This window comes from Pecten maximus, chromosome 17 (assembly GCF_902652985.1).
Source record: "Pecten maximus chromosome 17, xPecMax1.1, whole genome shotgun sequence".
Lineage (NCBI taxonomy): Eukaryota > Metazoa > Mollusca > Bivalvia > Pectinida > Pectinidae > Pecten > Pecten maximus.
This window is the reverse complement of record NC_047031.1, coordinates 5175698-5196495: the sequence shown is the minus strand read 5'-3', so window position 1 is coordinate 5196495 and position 20798 is coordinate 5175698. Positions and strand designations below refer to the sequence as shown.

At 31.7% G+C, this 20798-nt stretch overlaps 1 protein-coding gene across 9 annotated transcripts in view; it reads right to left on the bottom strand.

The window, feature by feature from the left end:
• Positions 1-6493: 6493 nt before the first annotated feature.
• LOC117315948 (leucine-rich repeat-containing protein 71-like) overlaps positions 6494-20798 on the bottom strand; it is a 55620-nt gene continuing 41315 nt past the window's right edge. For 3 of the 9 annotated variants that reach the window (XM_033870383.1, XM_033870385.1, XM_033870382.1), the window contains exons 14-20: positions 15523-15558; positions 13719-13748; positions 10350-10364; positions 8524-8612; positions 7983-8091; positions 7627-7742; positions 6494-7106 (exon numbers count right to left, since the gene is read on the bottom strand). In XM_033870383.1, coding sequence (XP_033726274.1) covers positions 6996-7106; positions 7627-7742; positions 7983-8091; positions 8524-8612; positions 10350-10364; positions 13719-13748; positions 15523-15558 — 506 coding nt within the window. In that variant the 3' untranslated portion in view covers positions 6494-6995. Of the gene's footprint in view, positions 7107-7626; positions 7743-7982; positions 8092-8523; positions 8613-10349; positions 10365-13718; positions 13749-15522; positions 15559-18127; positions 18137-20798 lie in introns of all 9 variants that reach the window. The other 6 variants (XM_033870389.1, XM_033870388.1, XM_033870384.1 and 3 more) reach the window with 4 other exon arrangements.

Genomic DNA, 20798 nt, shown 5'->3' with positions numbered 1-20798 from the left:
ATCGAAGATGTGCCGTTTACCGGTCCGTCTGCGGGTAAGCCTCTTTAACTATAAAACCCGATATGATACCCTGGCTTACATGAACCACATGAATTTTATCACGGATTTGACATAGATTTACCTGGCGGTGCCGTCGATGATTCCGAAGACGCTTAATCTTTCCAAACACCTGATCGTATTCGCCTGGTAGTCTAGGGTATCCGTGCAAATCGTTTTTATTTGTAGTGATCTCCATTTTGATGAGTAAGAACTGCTATTAGGTTTGAATGTAGATATTCTCTTGTCCAGACCACCTGTTGTACTGTATGACCAATGACTGGACGTAAGTTAATCAGACTTTTCCATGTTTAGGCAACCGAAACCGAAATTGTGTTCAACTAGAACCGAAATATATTCCGTTAGGGCAAAATTTCCAATATCGCTCTTCGCCCTAAACGCTAAGGAGCGAAAAAGCGAAAGCAAGATGGCGAAGGAGCGATAACACGATGGCGAAGGAGCGAAGGAGCGAAGTTCCATCGCTCCTTCGCCATCGTATTTTCGTTCCTTGTCTCTTTAGACATCGTGTTTTCGCTCCTTCCCGTTTAGGTCGAAGGAGCGATATTGGAAATTTGGCCGTAACGGAACACCATAGTAATAAGTGTCGTTAGCAGTTTTTTTTCCCTTATAACTATTTCATTTTATTTATGTGTTTTTATTTTTTTTTATTTTTTTTATTTTTTTTGTTCTTTGTCTTTTTTTTCGATAGATGTATTACCACTGAAAAGCATTCTTAAATTTAAAGAGATACAATACAGACTGGTTTGTCAGGCCCAGGTTTTTCAATATTCCTTAACTTAATATTTTCGATAGGAAACCCTTACAAAACTTATGGAAGGTTCCTTAACGGAGATCTTTTCCTCTAGTCCTATACCTATAGAAATGTTTAAGTTAAGGGGCGTCGATGAAACCCGACAAAGGGTTGAAGGTTTGTTTTGTGCATATTATACTAACGAAGGATGAACCAAAAACTTCAAGAACGTTAAGCAGCAGTAACAACTACCATTTCATAGAATCAGGTAAATATCTTGGTCAATGGAACCACAGGCCGTGTACCCGATAGGGAAGGTTTTTTTCAAGATGGCGGGTCGTCATGGTTACGGAAATAATCGTGTACTTTAAGTAAATAAATCACTTATTTATAAGAACAACCTGACGGAGAGAAGTTCAAAGTCTAACTCAGAAATAGTTAAAATTTATATTACATCATTTATTGGTTGCTATTTCTTTCATAAACGACTGTAAATCGTTCGCAAAGATGGCCGAATTGTAACAATCGGCATCGAAGCGTGATTCGCTGCAAGTTCATGCTCATATTAATTTAACGTATTGCCATAAAGATTTCCTGGTGGCATAATCACGATGTTTATTCTCAGTCCTATGATATTTACTAAGACAAAGGAAAATGATTTTGTTTACGTTTCGGATTGGCCTCCCAAAATTTCAGACGAAAATGTAACGGATTGGTTAAAAAAAGTGATGCATCAATTTGGTGACGGATTGGTCTCAAATAATGGCTGCAATGGAAATTCCTTCTTCGTTCAGAAAATGAGTGGATATTTGAAAAAAGGCAAAATGTCAGTATTTTGCAGAGCGTTGACGATTTATCATATCAGCAAAACTAAAATTGTTTATGATGTTACATCTCCCCTTCCATGAGTTTCCGGTAAGGACGGAAGCATGTAAATGTTTGTAGTTAACCGACTTTCTCAAGCGTCCTGTAGTTGGAAGGTGTAGGACTTCAATTCAGTATTGGCTTGAGATGTGTCGACATAAATTCTTTCGCCTCGACGTATTCGATGAGTTTTTTGACGATACTAGAAACAATCTACATACTTATTCTGTATGCTATTTACACATGTCCATTTTGATATCCCACTTATATTCCTGCCCCGTAGTTGACAAGAGATTCCAAGAGAGAACGCCATAGCTTTTCAAATACCTCAAAATCAATGACCTAAACAGCATCCGATAAAAGTTGTAATATAAATCTTAACTATTTCTGAGTTAGACTTTGTACTCGTCTTCTATGATCATGGTAGCCAACAATCTTAAAAAAAGACCATTCCCTACCGGGAACACGACAGTTGAACCTTCCACGCGGGAACGAACGCTAAACTGAAGGTCAATTTTAGTGACCATGAGGCTGTGTCAATCAAGACATTAATAGTTAATTAGAAAAAAAGTAATACTCAAAATTCAGTCGCCTCTTACGAACGTTGTAAGCTTAAAAGGTACTGACCGTAGGCCGGTGGTTTTTCTCCGGTTACTCCGGCTTTCCTCCACCTCCAAAACCAGGCACGTCCTTAAAAGACCCTGGCTGTTAATAGGACGTTAAACAAAAAACGAACAAACAAAACATCCATGAACACCCAGTGCAGATACAGGTATACAGCCCTAGGTGTCGATTGACTGTTCCCCAAGGTGTATGCGCGTGTCCTTGTTTAGCAATTGCACAAATCATCATGATAATTCCACTGTTGTTACGCATTGCTACAGTACAATTCTCTAATTTTTCCTCTTTAGCATATAGAGTAGCAGAGACGTATACGTATCTGACAGTAGCTACGCCACTGGTAGGGAATAGGAGATCCCTACCATCGAGCAGTCAGAAGTCGGAGGTGTTTTCAAACAAATACCACGGTGACTAAAATAGGCTTTCCTTTCTCCACTCTCTGCTGTTTATTCTTTTGGCCCCGGATATGACGCGACAGGTGGCGTTACTGGTCAAGATGAAGTATGTGATTGGTCGATATAGCGGTAAATGTAAAATGCAGAATGTTGTTAAAAACGAAACAAAGTTAAGATTGAATGCAAACTGAACAAGTGGATGTACACGTATCTTTTCAAATAAAACACTTATATAATTATATTCCCGATTCAAATAGTTTTATTATCACCAAAAATTATTCAAACAGATAGAATTTTGTTATCAATTTATTTCACAGTCATTATTGTACCAGAGACCTATATACTAATTTAGGTCTCTGATTGTACCACCAGCATTAAAACTATGCCGTTTATCATTTCTAAAAGATATTTCTTGTTTTCTCGCGTATCGGTGATCTGCAGGGTAGTCCCAGCTTTGGTGTCGAGTTCCATGTCTCCCGGTGTTGTGTATATGGTTGTATGGGTGTGACCAGTTTACATAATATCTTGTAACAGGAAAGTCATATACAATGTAGTCTAGGGGAGATAATTTGGATTTCAAACTGTAAGAGTTCTTTCCCTTTATTGGAACTCTCTTTGTAAGATAACATGATTCTTCAAACGAACGTGAAGACGTGTTTTGTGTGTCTGTGATATGTACCGTCATGTAAGCGAGTCCCCAAACAAAATTTCACAAAACAGATGATGCGGCAGTATATAATTGTCTTTCGATAAAAAATCAACAAATCCAATACACTGCTTAACTTAGTTGTAATAAGTCTTATTCACAATTAAAACAATGACATTTTGTTCAAACAGCATTATCATAAACATCAGTACAGAGTTTTACCAATATCATAACAAAAATACAGCATTCCAAATATAGCGTTTGATTAAAAACACATATAATTCCACCTAATTAAGTTCTTTGTAAACAAAACCTAGGAAAATCATCTGAGGATGACGCCATTTAATAACCATTCCTCTGTAAAACTGGACAAACTGAGGAATGTCTAGATTTTGCAAGTTTTTAATATGACATACATATACATGTAAAACAAATCTATATTGGAATGCATCCTGTATCATTCCTTCGAAATTCAAATGTTTGTAATCGAACATTTCCTAGCACTCGTCATCCACACACACTTATTAGATATAAATATTTATCACAGAATGTTTTGTTAAAAAAAATAAAAATAATATTGATCATATATCTTACAAATAATATTAATGCATAATGTTAGGGTAAAACGAGAGTAAACAAAGGGAGATAACTCTGAAGAATCTTTTTCACCATTTTGGCTTTCCCCCTTGTTTTTCATTAAATTAATTATCTTTAAACTATCATTTAGATTAAGTAACATTGGGTAAATTTTACCCATTTTCTAACTTTAAAAGTTTCCTCATGAAGAAATATCATGATAATGATGAATAAAAATTCACAGAAATACAGACAATATTTCCATGAAAGTATACTTTAAAATAAACTTGTTCATGGTTTACATTAACACAAAATGAAATATACTCCTTCACTACTACCTCTAATACAGAAGCGTTTGTTTATCAGTTTATTTTGACATTTAAATATTTTATTATTCAATGCCTCTCATTTGAAAAAAAATAAATAAAAAAATAAAAATTTAGTTATGTACGACAGACATTAATCAATTTTTCACACAAAATTATAGACATTTTAATTCTCATATAAATTTTTTTTTTGATGGACAGAATGCCATAACAAACAGATAAGAAGTCCAAAGTATAAATCTAAAACATGTAAATGAGAGATGATGCTTGATTTCATGGGTGAAGTTGAAAAACGGACGGAAATCTATCATTACACAACGTTAATATGTTAAGGAGTTAAGAGTCGCCATCCGGAGTCTGTGGCGGCGGTTTATAGAACGGATCCTTCGGCATCATGAACTCCGTCAGTTTTGCAAGCACCTCACTGTCGGACGACACTTTATTTTTCTGTGGAAACAAGTACCAATGTGTCAATATTATATCATAAATGCATTCTTCTCAAGAAAAAAATAGAAATGTATACTATTTGGTTTATTTTTGGTTTATTTTGTTTAACATCCTATTAACAGCCAGGGTCATTTAAGGACATGCCAGGTTTTGGAGGTGGAGGAAAGCCAGAGTACCTGGAGAAAAACCACTGGCCTATACTACGGTCAGTACCTGGTTACTGCCACCATGTGGGTTTCGAAGTTGCAACCAAGAGGTGGAGGGCTAGTGATACAAACATTTGACAACAAACCTATACATTTAATATTTTACTGATACAATGGTCATATAATTTTGTTTTCTATGGGAAATTGTGAAGTTAATAAATAAGATTTTTAGCTAAAAAGTTAAATGATCACAGATAATCTATAACAACACTATGCACCGGTGTCATGTAAAATTTTCACCCCAATAAAATACTTACCTTGGTGAGTATTTCACGGGGATAAAAATTCCCCATGACACCGGTTTGAGATCAATACTTACATAGACGCCTATTCTCATCAGGCCCGTCCCGCTGCTTTTGCTGTCGTGTGTTAGAGTTGTCTGGTACTGCATCGCTTTCAATAGAGCGGCCAGCCCATGTTCACCAATGGAGTTCCCTGTTACAGAAAACGATAGCCAATGACAATCCTTGTTCTTATAATTAACATTTAACTGTTCCTTCATATAAGGTATTTAAATATGTGTGAAATTTGAGAGATTTCTGACAATTTATTACATGACTGGTGACAATCATTAAGAGGAGACTGATTAGATACAATGTACTAGACAGATTGAGAGATTTCTAATATTTTATTAAATGAGAGGTGACCACAATGTACTAGACAGATTGAGAGATTTCTAATATTTTATTAAGTGAGATGTGACCACCATTAAGATGAAACTGATTGCTTACTAGACAAATTGAGGTTGATGAGGACTCTGTTCCCTGCCACGAGGAGTTGCCCATCAATAAAATCAGCAGCGTCCGTCAGAGGGTTCACAAAGTCCGAGGCTCCAGCATCCTGACATAACACAAACAATGAAATCCTTATACTTAATGTTCTGTGTGATACTAAATCATATTAGTGAGAGAAAAAAAAGAAAAAAAATATGTTGGAGACCATATCAGTTCAGACTTTAAGAGTGCAGGCAACAAAATAAATAAAGACCAAGGCCCATATTCATAAAAAATCTTAAGTTAAATACTTATGTTTGACTTAAGTTATACTTAACTATAAATATTTTACTTAGTTAAATAAAACTTAAGTTAGAACTTAAGTACTATTCATAAACGACTTAAGTATTTACTTAGTGCATACTTAGCTAAGTATGAATATTTAAGTATTTCATGTAGTTGCTATGTTGTTGTTAAGTAGCTGCGTGATGTCTTTCGTAAAACGTGTAATTTGGCACCGGCGTTCCTGGCATTCCAAGACGATCAGAATCCGGAAATGGCAACAGCAAAAAAAGACGAGATGACCAAACTTGACAAAGGACGAATGTCTGGCGATGGTGAGGCTAGTACATGTTTACAAGTGAAAGAAAACATGTCATACGTGGACGATTTAAGGACGGAATGTCGGCATCGGCAAATAGGCAAGCGTGGGTTCAGGTTGCCGGCAGATTGAACAGTTCAGATGCATTAATCAGGAGAGAGCCGGAAGAATGCACGAAAATTAGACTAACCTCGTCGTTCAGGCCAAAAATGCATATAGGCCTAGCGTGTTCATCGTAGAGTCAAGGAGAACAAGTACGTTTTAGTTGATTTCCACTAAACCAAACTATCATTTAGATTAAGTAACATTGGGTAAATTTTACCCATTTTCTAACTTTAAAAGTTTCCTCATGAAGAAATATCATCATAATGATGAATAAAAATTCACAGAAATACAGACAACATTTCCATGAAAGTATACTATAAAATAATCTTGTTCATGCTCTACATTAACTCAAAATGAAATATACTCCTTCACTTTTACCTCTAATACAGAAGCGTTTGTTTATCAGTTTATTTTGACAAAAGATATTTAAATATTTTATTATTTAATGCCTCTCATTTGAAAAAAAAAAAATAAAAAAATAAAAATTTAGTTATGTACGACAGACATTTATCAATTTTTCACACAAAATTATAGACATTTTAATTCTCATATAAAATTTTTTTTGATGGACAGAATGCCAAAACAAACAGATAAGAAGTCCAAAGTATAAATCTAAAACATGTAAATGAGAGATGATGCTTGATTTCATGGGTGAAGTTGAAGAACGGACGGAAATCTATCATTACACAACGTTAATATGTTAAGGAGTTAAGAGTCGCCATCCGGAGTCTGTGGTGGTGGTTTATAGAACGGATCCTTCGGCATCATAAACTCCGTCAGTTTTGCAAGCACCTCACTGTCGGACGACACTTTATTTTTCTGTGGAAACAAGTACCAATGTGTCAATATTATATCATAAATGCATTCTTCTCAAGAAAAAAATAGAAATGTATACTATTTGGTTTATTTTTGGTTTATTTTGTTTAACATCCTATTAACAGCCAGGGTCATTTAAGGACGTGCCAGGTTTTGGAGGTGGAGGAAAGCCAAAGTACCTAGAGAAAAAACCTCTGGCCTACGGTCAGTACCTGGCAACTGCCCCACGTGGGTTTCGAAGTTGCAACCAAGAGGTGGAGGGCTAGTGATACAAACATTTGACAACAAACCTATACATTTAATATTTTACTGATACAATGGTCATATAATTTTGTTTTCTATGGGAAATTGTGAAGTTAATAAATAAGATTTTTAGCTAAAAAGTTAAATGATCACAGATAATCTATAACAACACTATGCACCGGTGTCATGTAAAATTTTCACCCCAATAAAATACCTACCTGGGTGAGTATTTCACGGGGATGAAAATTCCCCATGACACCGGTTTGAGATCAATACTTACATAGACGCCTATTCTCATCAGGCCAGTCCCGCTGCTTTTGCTGTCGTGTGTTAGAGTTGTCTGGTACTGCATCGCTTTCAAAAGAGCGGCCAGCCCATGTTCACCAATGGAGTTCCCTGTTACAGAAAATGATAGCCAATGACAATCCTTGTTCTTATAATTAACATTTAACTGTTCCTTCATATAAGGTATTTAAATATGTGTGAAATTTGAGAGATTTCTGACAATTTATTACATGACCGGTGACAATCATTAAGAGGAGACTGATTAGATACAATGTACTAGACAGATTGAGAGATTTCTAATATTTTATTAAGTGAGATGTGACCACCATTAAGATGAAACTGATTGCTTACTAGACAAATTGAGGTTGATGAGGACTCTGTTCCCTGCCACGAGGAGTTGCCCATCAATAAAATCAGCAGCGTCCGTCAGAGGGTTCACAAAGTCCGAGGCTCCAGCATCCTGACATAATACAAACAATGAAATCCTTATACTTAATGTTCTGTGTGATACTAAATCATATTAGTGAGAGAAAAAAAAGAAAAAAAATATGTTGGAGACCATATCAGTTCAGACTTTAAGAGTGCAGGCAACAAAATAAATAAAGACCAACTCTTTAATTCATTGCAGGGACACATGTAGAGACTTGGAAATGATACTGTACTGATCATTATAGTGTACTTTCACAAACATCACTGCATGAGGAGTATGTAGCCCTGGCATATACTAGCCGCAATATACCGCTCGTCTAGAAAGATCTGCTCTTTAGCTTGGTTGGTTGAGCATATAAGATTATCAAACCAGAGGTTCAGGGTTCGATCCTTAGAAGAGGCATTGAAAACTATGGTATCATCTTTTACCCTGTTCCCACTAGCCACCTTACCCTATACCCACCTCTACTTCCTGTACAGCAGGCCCTTTGCCTTTGTCCTTCCCTTTGCCTTTGCCTTTTCCGGCTGTTTTTGTATCGGCTGCTATGGACGCTATAAGAAAAAACAAATTCTGTCAGATAGCTGTTTCTGGGTTGAAATTCACAAGCTACAGCATTATATTTAAAAAATGAATTTCAGAAACACAAATAAAAGTTTTAAATTAATGAACTGTAACATCAAACTGTTTTCAGCAAAATTTAATATTAGTATAACATTTTTTCTTTCCTCCCCTCAATACCTCCGATAGATAAATAAGAAATACAAATCAATAGACAATTATCAAAAGGTAAGTTAAAGACGATATACAAAATTAATTCACAATAGACGATAATCTAAAATAGATCAATCAAGATAAGAGAAAGAATTACTTATAAGATACACAAGACAATGTGGAAGAGTAATTATCAACACAAAATATTTATTTCGATGATCAATTCATAATTTCAGAGTTTAATTAATGTTAATTTAATTGATAGTCAAAGACAAAAAAAGAATTTAAGGAAATTTTGAATTAAAATTTATTAATATAAGTCATCACCATAAGAATGGCTAATAGTATTCTGTGGTGTATAACCAACATACCTAGCTACAATCATGCGACATGCGTTTTTGGCTGTAAGCTTAGCAGCATGCGTTCATTATCATATGCTAAATCACATGCAACTGTTGTATTAAGTTAATAATCATAGCATATTACTATCTTTTATTTTTTTATTTTTGTTGATTCTAGAATTGAAACAAGAAGTTCTGCCTAAATTTGAATAAAGATCCTTATATAAGCAAATAAATCACCAAAAAACCTATTAGAACTTTTTTTTTTTTCATTAAATTTTATTGAATTTTGTTGAATTTGAAACTGAAAGAAATGAGAAGTTCTGCCTCAATTTGAATCAAGATGATTATACCTAGTTCATCCAAATACCTATTTGAAGAGGTTTGATATTTTACATGCATGGCAATAATAGTTTATTATACAATGTAATTAACAGGTACAAACCGAACTAATTAAAGCAGTACCAGGTTGTTGTTTCAAATCAATAAATATTTTTTAGAGATAATTCTTACAAAATGAATGAATAAGAAAAAATCAAACTTGCAGAATTAGAATATATACTCAAACACAAACATACAGAGGTTCAATATAGGAAATTGTCAAGAGTACTGTAATGTAACAGTATTCTAAAATCAAGGAATAGTCTTTAATTCATTAGGAATGAAACTTTTGGATTAACTTTGTTCAACATTGTGTAATTCATCTGCAATAAAACTTGAGAAATAGTGGACATTTCTGTAAAAAAACAACTTCATATCAAATTTGTAACTTAAACTCGTTGATATATCAAGGTAGATCTGATATCTAATTTAAACGTAAATAATAACAATTACTTTTATACAACAACCAAGACTTCCAAAAAAGGAGCAAAGTAACTTTCGATGTAACCGATCAATCGCAACAATCTCGGGATAAGTTGGTGATACTGCCGAAACTATGTGGGCTTCATCAGGACATTGACTTTTTAAAAAAAAAAAATTTAATCTTTTTTTTTCGGATGTGAATTCTATTTATCATGTATGAAAAAATCAAGGGCATTAACTCTAAATTTTATTCATTTTGAATTTGTGTATGTGATTCTTGCCAGACTCACTAGTTGTAAAACCTGCTGCAAAAACACTGAGAAGCAAAATGTTGGTGTGAGAATTTTGGAGAAAACAATAAATAATTGGGAAATGGCAAAATAAATTTTGAAGCAACAACAATGTGTTTGTGTCACAACAATGGGAGTTTACCTTTGTTTGTGGCCTCTGGTTATGGCCAATGGAGAGAAATATACATCAGTCAATCATTTGTCACTCATAATACTAGTAACATCAACCAAAAACCTGCTATCATTGGAAGTTAACTGATCATTGAGTAAAAGTCTACCTCTCTAAACTAGCTGGTATTTTATTCAACAAACCTCTTAACAGAGGAGAGAAATACATACATCAGTCAAACAGGTCTCAATTATAAAACTTATACTATCAATAAAACACTGTTTATATTTCTTCTTCGCTGGAAATTAACTGATATTACTAAAGTCTACTTTTCTAAACTAGCTGGCATAAATTTCAACAAACCTACTAAAAGAGGTTACTTATTATACCTTAATTAACCTATAGAAAAATTAAACTTCCGACATTAAACAAAGAAATATTTGTTATACATGTACTATGGTACAGGGCATATAATTGTACTTTATTCAATAAAATAAATGTCGGTCAAACTAAAGAAAGTGTCAAAATTACATCTTCAAAATTCAAGGGTTAAATCTGCTTTTGATATGTATAAAGAATGTATGATAAATGTAGAATTAATCAAAATCACGACAACTTCCAAAAAAAAAATATGTATAATCGTGCATTATCTATAATATTTTAATATACAATTATAAAAATCGTGCCTAGTACATCCGCACCCAAAGCTACATGACAATACCATTACAATCAATGATCATGGCTTCATATTTCCATATTTTTTTTTCTTTTCTTTTTTCATTCCCCACAGATTCATTTCTCATTATGGTCACATTGATAATATTATATTATACCTATTATACCTAAAATAATCTTAAAATTGAAACATTAAGATATATATTTTTGAAATATTGGTAAACAAACCACAAAATGCCCTCACAATCAATACTGGATAGGTTTAATCAGAATTTTCTTAGTTCTTCATACTTCAATTTTTTTTTAATTTTATTTATTTTTTATTTTTTATTTAATTTTTTTTTTTTCACAAATCTGTTTCTCATGACATCATCTTAAATACTTTATTTCAATCATGTTCTGCCTTAAAGCAATTTCAAAAATTTACAAATTGAAATATAAGTCTATTGATCTTTGAATGGTATACCAACTGCAAAACTCACTTATTTAATGTGTACGGGTTTTTTTCATAAAATATGTCAAGAATAAATTAATATGTGATTAAAATGGCATAATTCAGCTGACTACAGAATATTTAAAAGTATGAATAAAATGTTGATCAATATTCAAATATTATTTATACACATAATTTATATACATTATATACAAAATGTATTGTGTGACTTTAATGGATAATTGAAGACTGCATATTTCGCCAATATTTTTTTCTTCAATTTTCATTTTCTGATCATTTTCTCAATATATTCACAAATGAGTAAAAAATAAAGCTAAATGTTAAAATAAGTAAAAAAAAAAATCCAGTATGTATGTATCTTACTAATCAAAAATGAAAAAGAGAAAAAAATACATGCACAATGCATAAAAAGAATTTCTGAATTAATTATTATTACGAGAATTCTATGCTGTAATCAACTCACCCAGTCTAAACATACGGACCCCGAGGGTCAGGGGTTCTATTAGTTTAATGATATCACGATCAAATCCTTAAAAATACGAACATTAATTTCCGTAATTTGACCTAAATACATGGACATTGAAAGTGAGGGTTACGGATATCGCCCTCAAACCCCTAAAAATACGAACATTGACATCTGTTAATTGGTCTAACATATACCGACCCTCAGGCTTGGGTTCCGATATCATGCTCCGTGATAATTATAATACCAATGTATATCTTTACATACAATATTATGTAGAATCTAATTTTTATTTTAACATCTAGTTGATCTGATATCCATTGAAACTTAAAACATTTTTTCACACTGATATTCAGACTTACAGCTAAAACCTTATTTAAAAGTTAGGATGAACTTTTTTTATATACATATATACTTTTCATGTCTGATAACGAACTTGTATCCACTGTCATAATAAATTAAAATATATAGAGGATATCTAACAGTGTCTTCAGTAATGTAATAAACAGAATATCTAACAGTGTCTTCAGTAATACCTAATATATTTCACTCGTGTGGCTAATATTTTGATATTTTTCACTCGTGCTGCATGCACGAGTGAAAAATATCAAAATATTAGCCACACGAGTGAAATATATTTGGTATTACTGAAGACACTGTTAGATATTCGGTTTATTACATTTTTTATCAACGAAAACCCTACCCCGTATGCAAACTAGGACTACAGCGATAATTTGTAAACAAAAAAAGTAGTTTCCCCTGTCCAGGTGCTGACATATATGTCAGGGCTTTCTGATTGGTCAATTATTATGGTATTATCTAATCATTAATTTGATTGGTCAAATCAGCAAAAGTGATATTTTTCACTAGTGAAAAATATCACTTTTATAGAATGAATAATTTTTGATATTTCACTGGTAAAAATGTAATAAATTCTATTTTGAGTCTCAGCTTCTATAGAAAGCTATGCTATGGTATAAATAGTCAACACAACATTGGAACGTCATGACTTCTAGTCTATAGGGAATATTTGGATCATAGAATAAGCAAACAAAAATGTTGGCCCGAGAATATATATATCCCGACCCTTCGTCTACTACAACGGTAGCCATGGTAACCAACTAACCACAACACAAAACTGAGAACAACAAAGATATATATACGGACTGTAGGTATGTATTGTTCGGCTAAATTATCACTTTAACTAAATCTTGTACATTATAATAGAAATCTGAACAATTATTTTAACTTTGGACCATTTTTCAGTTATCAGTGTAAATTTTTGTTTAATGATATCATATGTCTATGGACTGTTTTACTTCAAAGCTAAAGAAAATCTACATGTTATTCTAAATCTGAAATGCCTTTATTTTCACTATAACAGGAAACGAGACACTTCAGTATGTGAAACATATGAAGATTTATTTTAATTATTCTCTAATTAAATTTTTTTTAAATCAAATGTGCCTTATTTCAATTGTCATTTAGAAATTGAAATACTTGAATATCACCCACCCATGTATCTCACTTAGGTCAAATTAACATTATTATATTGGACAAATCAACTTTTTTGAAATATAAAATAAGAAAAAAAATTTGATGAAAATATTTCAATTTTAATTCTTAATTCCTGTTGTTTTTTGCTGCCTGTAGTGTTCATTGAACTTAACGTTCAAACAATAAATATTGGACCATGATTGTATTTTAAACCAATAAATACACATATATGGATATATGACAACATACAATTGTAACCAGAACCAAAATGAGATTATGCAAGGGAGACAACTGGGAAAATGTACAATTTTACCAGTAAGTGAAGTTACAAATCGCAGCGCAGCTGTGCAGAGATAAAATGTATGGAAATGAATACATATTTGTGATATTAAATAATGTGGTGAGTTTAGGGGAGATAACTTAATAATAATGTGCTAAGGTAAGGGAGATAACCCAATAATAATGTGCTAAGGTAAGGGAGATAACCCAATAATAATGTGCTAAGGTAAGGGAGATAACCCAATAATAATGTGCTAAGGTAAGGGAGATAATGTATGGGTGATTAAAGTGTCAGGGTAAGGGAGATAATCATTAGTTCAATGTTATCCCATCAAGGGGAGATAACCCAATTATATTGTGTAAGGTAAGGGGGACAACCCAATGTTAATGTAAGCATATGTCCAAATTACAGTGATGATGATGATGATGATGATGATGATGATGATGTTTTACTATCCAAAACCTCTCCAGATTAGTTGTTGCTATTCCACCAGTAACCAAACCAGGCCAATTAAACTTATACGTGTCGTCAAGATCACAAAAGATTTATCTATTTTACAATAAATACACAAATTATATTCAAAACAAGGAAATGTATAGGACTACTGACTCAACAGACCATTGGGAACATACCAAATGAAAGGAGATTTGTGTAATCAGCGATATTTCATATAAGGATGAGAAAGAAAATTTGAAATTTCAGAAAATCTGTATAGTACTTTCTAAGCATTAATAATAACTTCTGGTGTTAAAATCCATGATAATCGACTCCACATGTAGGAAATTGGAGAAATTTTCTTCGAGGTTTACATAATTTCTCCAATTTCCTAGTAGTAGTAGTAATAAGGAAAATAGGATGGACAGAAGATTGACCACAGACGACGGACCACAGGCAGAAGACAATCAAGTTTTTTTGAAGATTTATTGGCTTGCTGTAATCTAAATTACTGTATCATTAACTTAAAATCTGTATGTGATCTTGAACAACACATATCAACCCCGCTATATATACCACCAAACACGTAAATGGACCACACCTTCTCGACAAGTGCCTCTCTATTTTGGACAAGATTACAGTCGTTAAAATCTACCAGTCTGTTACTTTAATCTTACAGATGGGTACTATACAGAAATTGGACTTGTGAGTTTTTACACAGATGAGCATTCAAGAGTTAGAATACTAAGAAAGTCTAACTGTATTTGGAACTTCAGGACACACACTTATGATTAATGAAATTAGACATTTCAGTAAATCAGCTTAAAATAGTTTGCATGCTAAAAAGTAAATTTTGAATATTTTTTTTATTTTTATCAGAATCGTTATCCCAGTGTAAGTAAGCTAGAGCCATTGGAGCTAAGTAAGCTGAGGAAATAAAGAGAAAAGTGGCTGCTGGAAATGACAGAAAAGTAGACTCAGGAACGAGAGAAAAGTAGACTTAGGAGAGAGAGAAGATCGAGTTAAGACTATTTTGAATTGATGGGGAAAAATGTTAACAAATTCACCAGGAGTTGTGTGTCCAAACAAGAACAGATATATATCAGAGAATTTGTTCAGTGCTAATGAGTGATTATGTAAATAAGGTAGATATTTTATCATACATGTATATGAATATTTAACATATAACTAAGATATCAGTAGAAAAGGGAGTGATTATACAAATTTATAAGGCATTACATATTCAAAGGAAATAATTAAGACTATGTAAATGATAGACTTCACATTTTACCATATATGTCATCAGTAAGGAAGAGGAAGTGATTATGAAAATTTTTAAGGTATTACACATGTACATATTCAAAGGAATTAATACTATGTAAATGAGAGGCTGATGACTTACCTCCAGAGCTTCTACCCCCGACACTAGATCCTTTGTCTGTAGTGGGCAAAAATGAGTTACAAGACCAGATGAGAATGTGGCATGAATATTAATCAGTCAGTATTGAATATTCATGAAATATTAATCAATGTGAATATTCATGAGATATTAATCAGTGTTGAATATTCATGAGATATTAATCAGTGTTGAATATTCATGAAATAGTAACATGCGTGTGAACACTGATTCTTCAAAATGTCTGATTACTTTTCAATTAAGTGTTAACAACTTGTTTGTTATGAACAATAGAACTACTTAAAAACATTTGCAATTAAATTGAAAATTAACTACAATGACTGAGAAAGACATTTACATTCACTAATAAAATATGTGTCTGACAATAAAACCTGGGTCTGTTCACATGAAATGGTCAATTATCGATTTTTGTCTTAAATAATTTCAAGAAATTAATTTATTTCAATAATCAGGCCTCTCATTAAAAGAAAAGTACATCAATCTTGTACATCAATTTCTTACAATTAAGTAAAAATTCTCCCATATTTTCTAAGAAAAAGTTAAATATTGAAATAAAATTATTTTCAACATTTTTATTGGGACAATGTTCATAAGGAAAACTGAATTGAACTGATGTTATAATTTTCTGTAAAAATTATAATTAAAATATTGGAAAAAAACCTCTAACCTTAACAATGGAATGTTCCCAAAAGTAGAAACACATTATCCATGTAAAACTTAAGACATATTTAAAGTAAAATGAAACATCAGATTCAATTATAGAAAAAAAGTCAATGTTGAAATATACAAGTAAAGAATTATAAAAAAATATAGAATTGATATAAATGTAATTAGATCTGAGAACAACATTGACTCTTGAATATTAATGACTGGTAACTGATAATTAATGAATTTTAATGAGATACTAACTAAAGAATAACTATCAGTTAAACCTCTAACTAATTAAGTAATTAAGTTAATGATAATAATCAAACTTCAGAAAAGATGCATGCAATGTCCGTCATAACTTAAAAATGAACTATACAGGACTCCCATAGTAGTCATCACATTTGAAAAAAAATTGCTGCAGATTTTTTTTCTATTTTAAATGTAACACAGAGAAGTCGCTAAGCGTATTAGAAAAAATCACAACAAATATTTAACCAATTTTCTTTCTTTTTACAAAGTGTTTATAATCATCAGGTTTGTTTTTTATTTCATCCAAGCAAACACATTTTTTTTTTTTTTTTTTTGCATATTATTTTTTTTTAATCAAACACAAATGTGACTTTTTAAAGAATTTTCCATGACAACCAGCCAGCACAGTTGACATAGAAAAGTTCCTATCAGGGGAGATAAATCATGTTATTGAGCCTTCCTATAAATGACAAAATGAAATTGTCTCCCCTACCTATCTATTATCTGTTGGAATCTTTAATAAGTCAATGGAATTTAACTTCCATGCTGTACTGTAGACTGACAGCTTTCACAGTATTTAATGACAAGCTTTTATTTTACCAGATTTGAGGGTTGGAAGTAAATTTGCAATAAATTATTTCCAAAGGAAGATAATTTGAAGTTGAGCAAACTTATCGCCACACCCTAGGTATATACAGTATACCATATAAGGGCATTGGTTAAGCATGATTGATTGGAAATGTTCATTTCATTATTTTTGCAGTAGAATCTAGAAGTAAAAAAAAATAAGAAAAATATAAGGTAATAAAACAAGCTGAAAAACTGAATTTATTTCATTACTTGTTTTTCATACTTTTATTTGCACTATCATTTTTTCTGGATTTCTAGAAAGTCAATATGCAGATGAAAATGTATGAACTAAACCCAGACTTAATCAGGGTAACAATGCAACAAAGAACAAATGTTTACACTTTTTACATGTTGTGTAAAATCTATTTTCAAATGCAAATTTTTACTTTTCTGAGGTATCTTTTGATTACATTTTTTTTTTTTTTAAATATCTTTTAATTACATATTTTAGTTTTGAAATATCTTTAAATTACATGTGATATATGAGATATTTAAATTTCTTTGATGTTTTTGAGATTTTTTAATTACACATTATGTTTTTGAGATATCTTTTGATTACAAATGTTATTCAAATGTTTTTTAAAATATATACAGAATGTAATTAAGATGTAAGTATTTCAGTTGTTTACGAGTAAACAAACTTCACAGGCATATTATAATTTTGTTTGTTATTTTTTTGTATTAATTGAATCATGTCATGTGTGCTAATTGTAATTAATTTGCCTTTTTTAATTGTCTGTATCCTATACAGACATGATACCTGATAAAAGTTTTGACCGCACAAGATCCCACGCTGCAAAAATTGTCATAAAAACGTGGATTTAAATACGCGAAGGACTACTAAATTTTAATTTCATCTCTGTATATTAATTCGGATTAAAGCTCGTGTGTTAATTATAATGAACAATTTATCTCAAGCAGACCTGGCCTGAGAAGGAAGGCGTGATGTTGGGAGCCTCGTTCTGGTAATGATCCTGTAATTAACATTATCGTCATGACAACACAAAAAACTCAAAACTTCAAAACACTCAAAAAATGTTAAAATCTCAATTTCATCACATACCTGATACAGCTGAAATTTTTATTATTGAACATAAGAAACAACGCCAGAAAAGTTCTTAAATTTAAGAAGTTAAAATAAAACTAGATTACAAAAGAATTTATCTCACTCAGTTCAGAGAAGAAGTTTTATTTCCTTTTTTTCTTTTCACCAGAATATCAATTTTCCTCTCTAGATAATAAACGAAAACTTGAATATTTATGCATGTATATCTGCAGTAATTACTAAAAGATAGAAAATATATTTACTCTTAAAAACCTCAAAAGCGTTTCGGTCTTTTCAAACTTGTTTAAACAGAAATAAATTTAATGTATGTAATGTATGCGAAATATGCCAGAAAAAGAAAATACTTTTCTTCATAGATAATTTCCTTCTTCGTAGTTTGGCTTAAGTGAGAGATGAGAAAAATATTCTATTCTTTAAATCTAATACAGAAAATCCCCCCTCATAAAAGATTTGAGTGAAAGATGAGGAAATGATGTCTTCTTTTAGTGTTAGACTAATAAGTAAAATTTCCCCTCATCCAAGATTTGATGTAATGGAAGATTAGAAAAATTCTTTATTCCTTTAGTCTAATACCGGAAAATCTCCCTTAATGAAAGTTTTGATTTAGTGAAAGATAAGAAAAATTATTTGTCTAAAACTGAAAATTTTCCCCTCATAAAATTTTTTATCAAACAAACAGATAAGGAGAATAATTTAAGTTTCTTATAAAAAAAAAATCCCCTGTTATCAAAATTTCAATGACATATGAAAACTTTCTTTTTTTCAGTTAATACAGAAAATTTCTCCTTATTCATGGTTTAGCTTGATAACAGTGAAGAGAATTTTTCCAAGTTTTAACCCTTTCACCCCTACTGCCCATATTGGTCTTCAAATGATGAATGAATGGCAAAGTCCACTAAAGTTTCTTGGGGTTGAAAGAGTTAATCTAATTTGTGATAAATAATATTTTTTATTCGCCTTTTTTTTATGCAACAGAAAAAATCTCCTGTATCTAAGTTCTAATGATGTGATAGATGACAGGGTTTTTCCTTGTCAGCAAGAAATACGGAATCGTTAAGCATCAGTCTATAGGTGGAAGGCATAAAAGTTTTCATTTTCAGGCTGTGAAACGAAAAAGCTGTTGTAGCTAGTTTCCGATGGCCGACCGACTACAGAAAAGATCTGCAGGGTTAGCTTAAGATAAATCTTTGATGAGAAATTAATTATAATAAAAGCTCAAATAAACAACCTAAACTTGTTTAAATAATCATAAAAAATTTTGTTGAAACGCACAAAGAGAATTCTCAATGATGCTCACTATTACAAGATTTAAATTAATATGGAAAGTCATGAACTAAATTTATCCTGAAATGTACATAAATTTATAAAAAAATGTTTTCAGTAAAATTTTGATTAAATAATTAACGAACTGCAAAATATATATATATGATACTTAAAAATATGTTCATTAAGTTCTAATTAGTTTTGGACTGGTGTATAAATGGACACAATGTTAAATCTAGATCGGACGTGACTAGATGTCCGACTGCCATCCTCTATCACCCTACACCATTTTCCTCTGACCATAAGCTGGACATATTATATACACCACTACCTTTGAGAAGCTAGACACATAGACTTATGATACACAGATCAACATTCAGCAGACAAAATGGACACCCTTGAATTTTTATCATCAAACCTTCAAAAACATTTTAATTTAATTCTGCACAACATTATTATTTTGATATATCATTCCTTTCTGGAATAATCAATCATTAATTTTTTGTTCTTAATTGTATTACAAAATTTCAATTAGAAAACACTTTTTAAGATTTTTTAATAAACTTTCCCTGATAATAAAATTTATTCATCTCGAAGGTACATTGTATTCAATATTACCAAGCATAAAATTTTTGGGTGTTTCAATATTCAGCTGAACGTAAATGTTGTGTAGCAGTAATGAACAGCGATTCATCCTGAACAGTAGTCAAATAGTACGGAGAGTCGACACGGACTGGCGAGTAACGACATCATAAAAACACGGACTGGCGAGTAACGACATCATAAAACAGACATATTCTTATTGTATTTGCAGGAATAATAAAATCCTGTCAGAAATTATTTTTATTAATTTCCTGGTCCCGAGAGACAAAATTTCCTCGTAAACAATATCATGGTGATTCCAATTCTCAACTTAAATTTGTCTTTTTCAAAAAATACTTTTAAAAAAAAAAATCAAAAAAAAATCAAACATCATATTTATAAAATCTATATACAAGTAAAGGCAGTCATGGAGCATCATGGCCACAGGACGACCCTTGTTACACATCACACACCAATCTGTGTCGACTTCAAGACAAGGGTACTCAAGAATGGCCGAGTCCACGCATTTTACACTTTCTTTTATAGAAATCTCTATAATAATAATTTTTAAACACATGGAGTAAAAAGAATATGATTCAAATTCTGATCAAAACTTTCATATTTGCAAAATTTTATCACGATTTTTGTCAAAACAAAAAAAAAAAAAAAAATGCTATGATTCCAAAGATCAAAACTGATCACAATTTGTATGGAATCAATTATTTTTATATAAAATAAATTTGTTATATTCAATACCTTTTTTTGTGTAACCAGGTATATACTTTTGCTTCAGCATTTGTTTTTTTTAATAAATAGATCATTT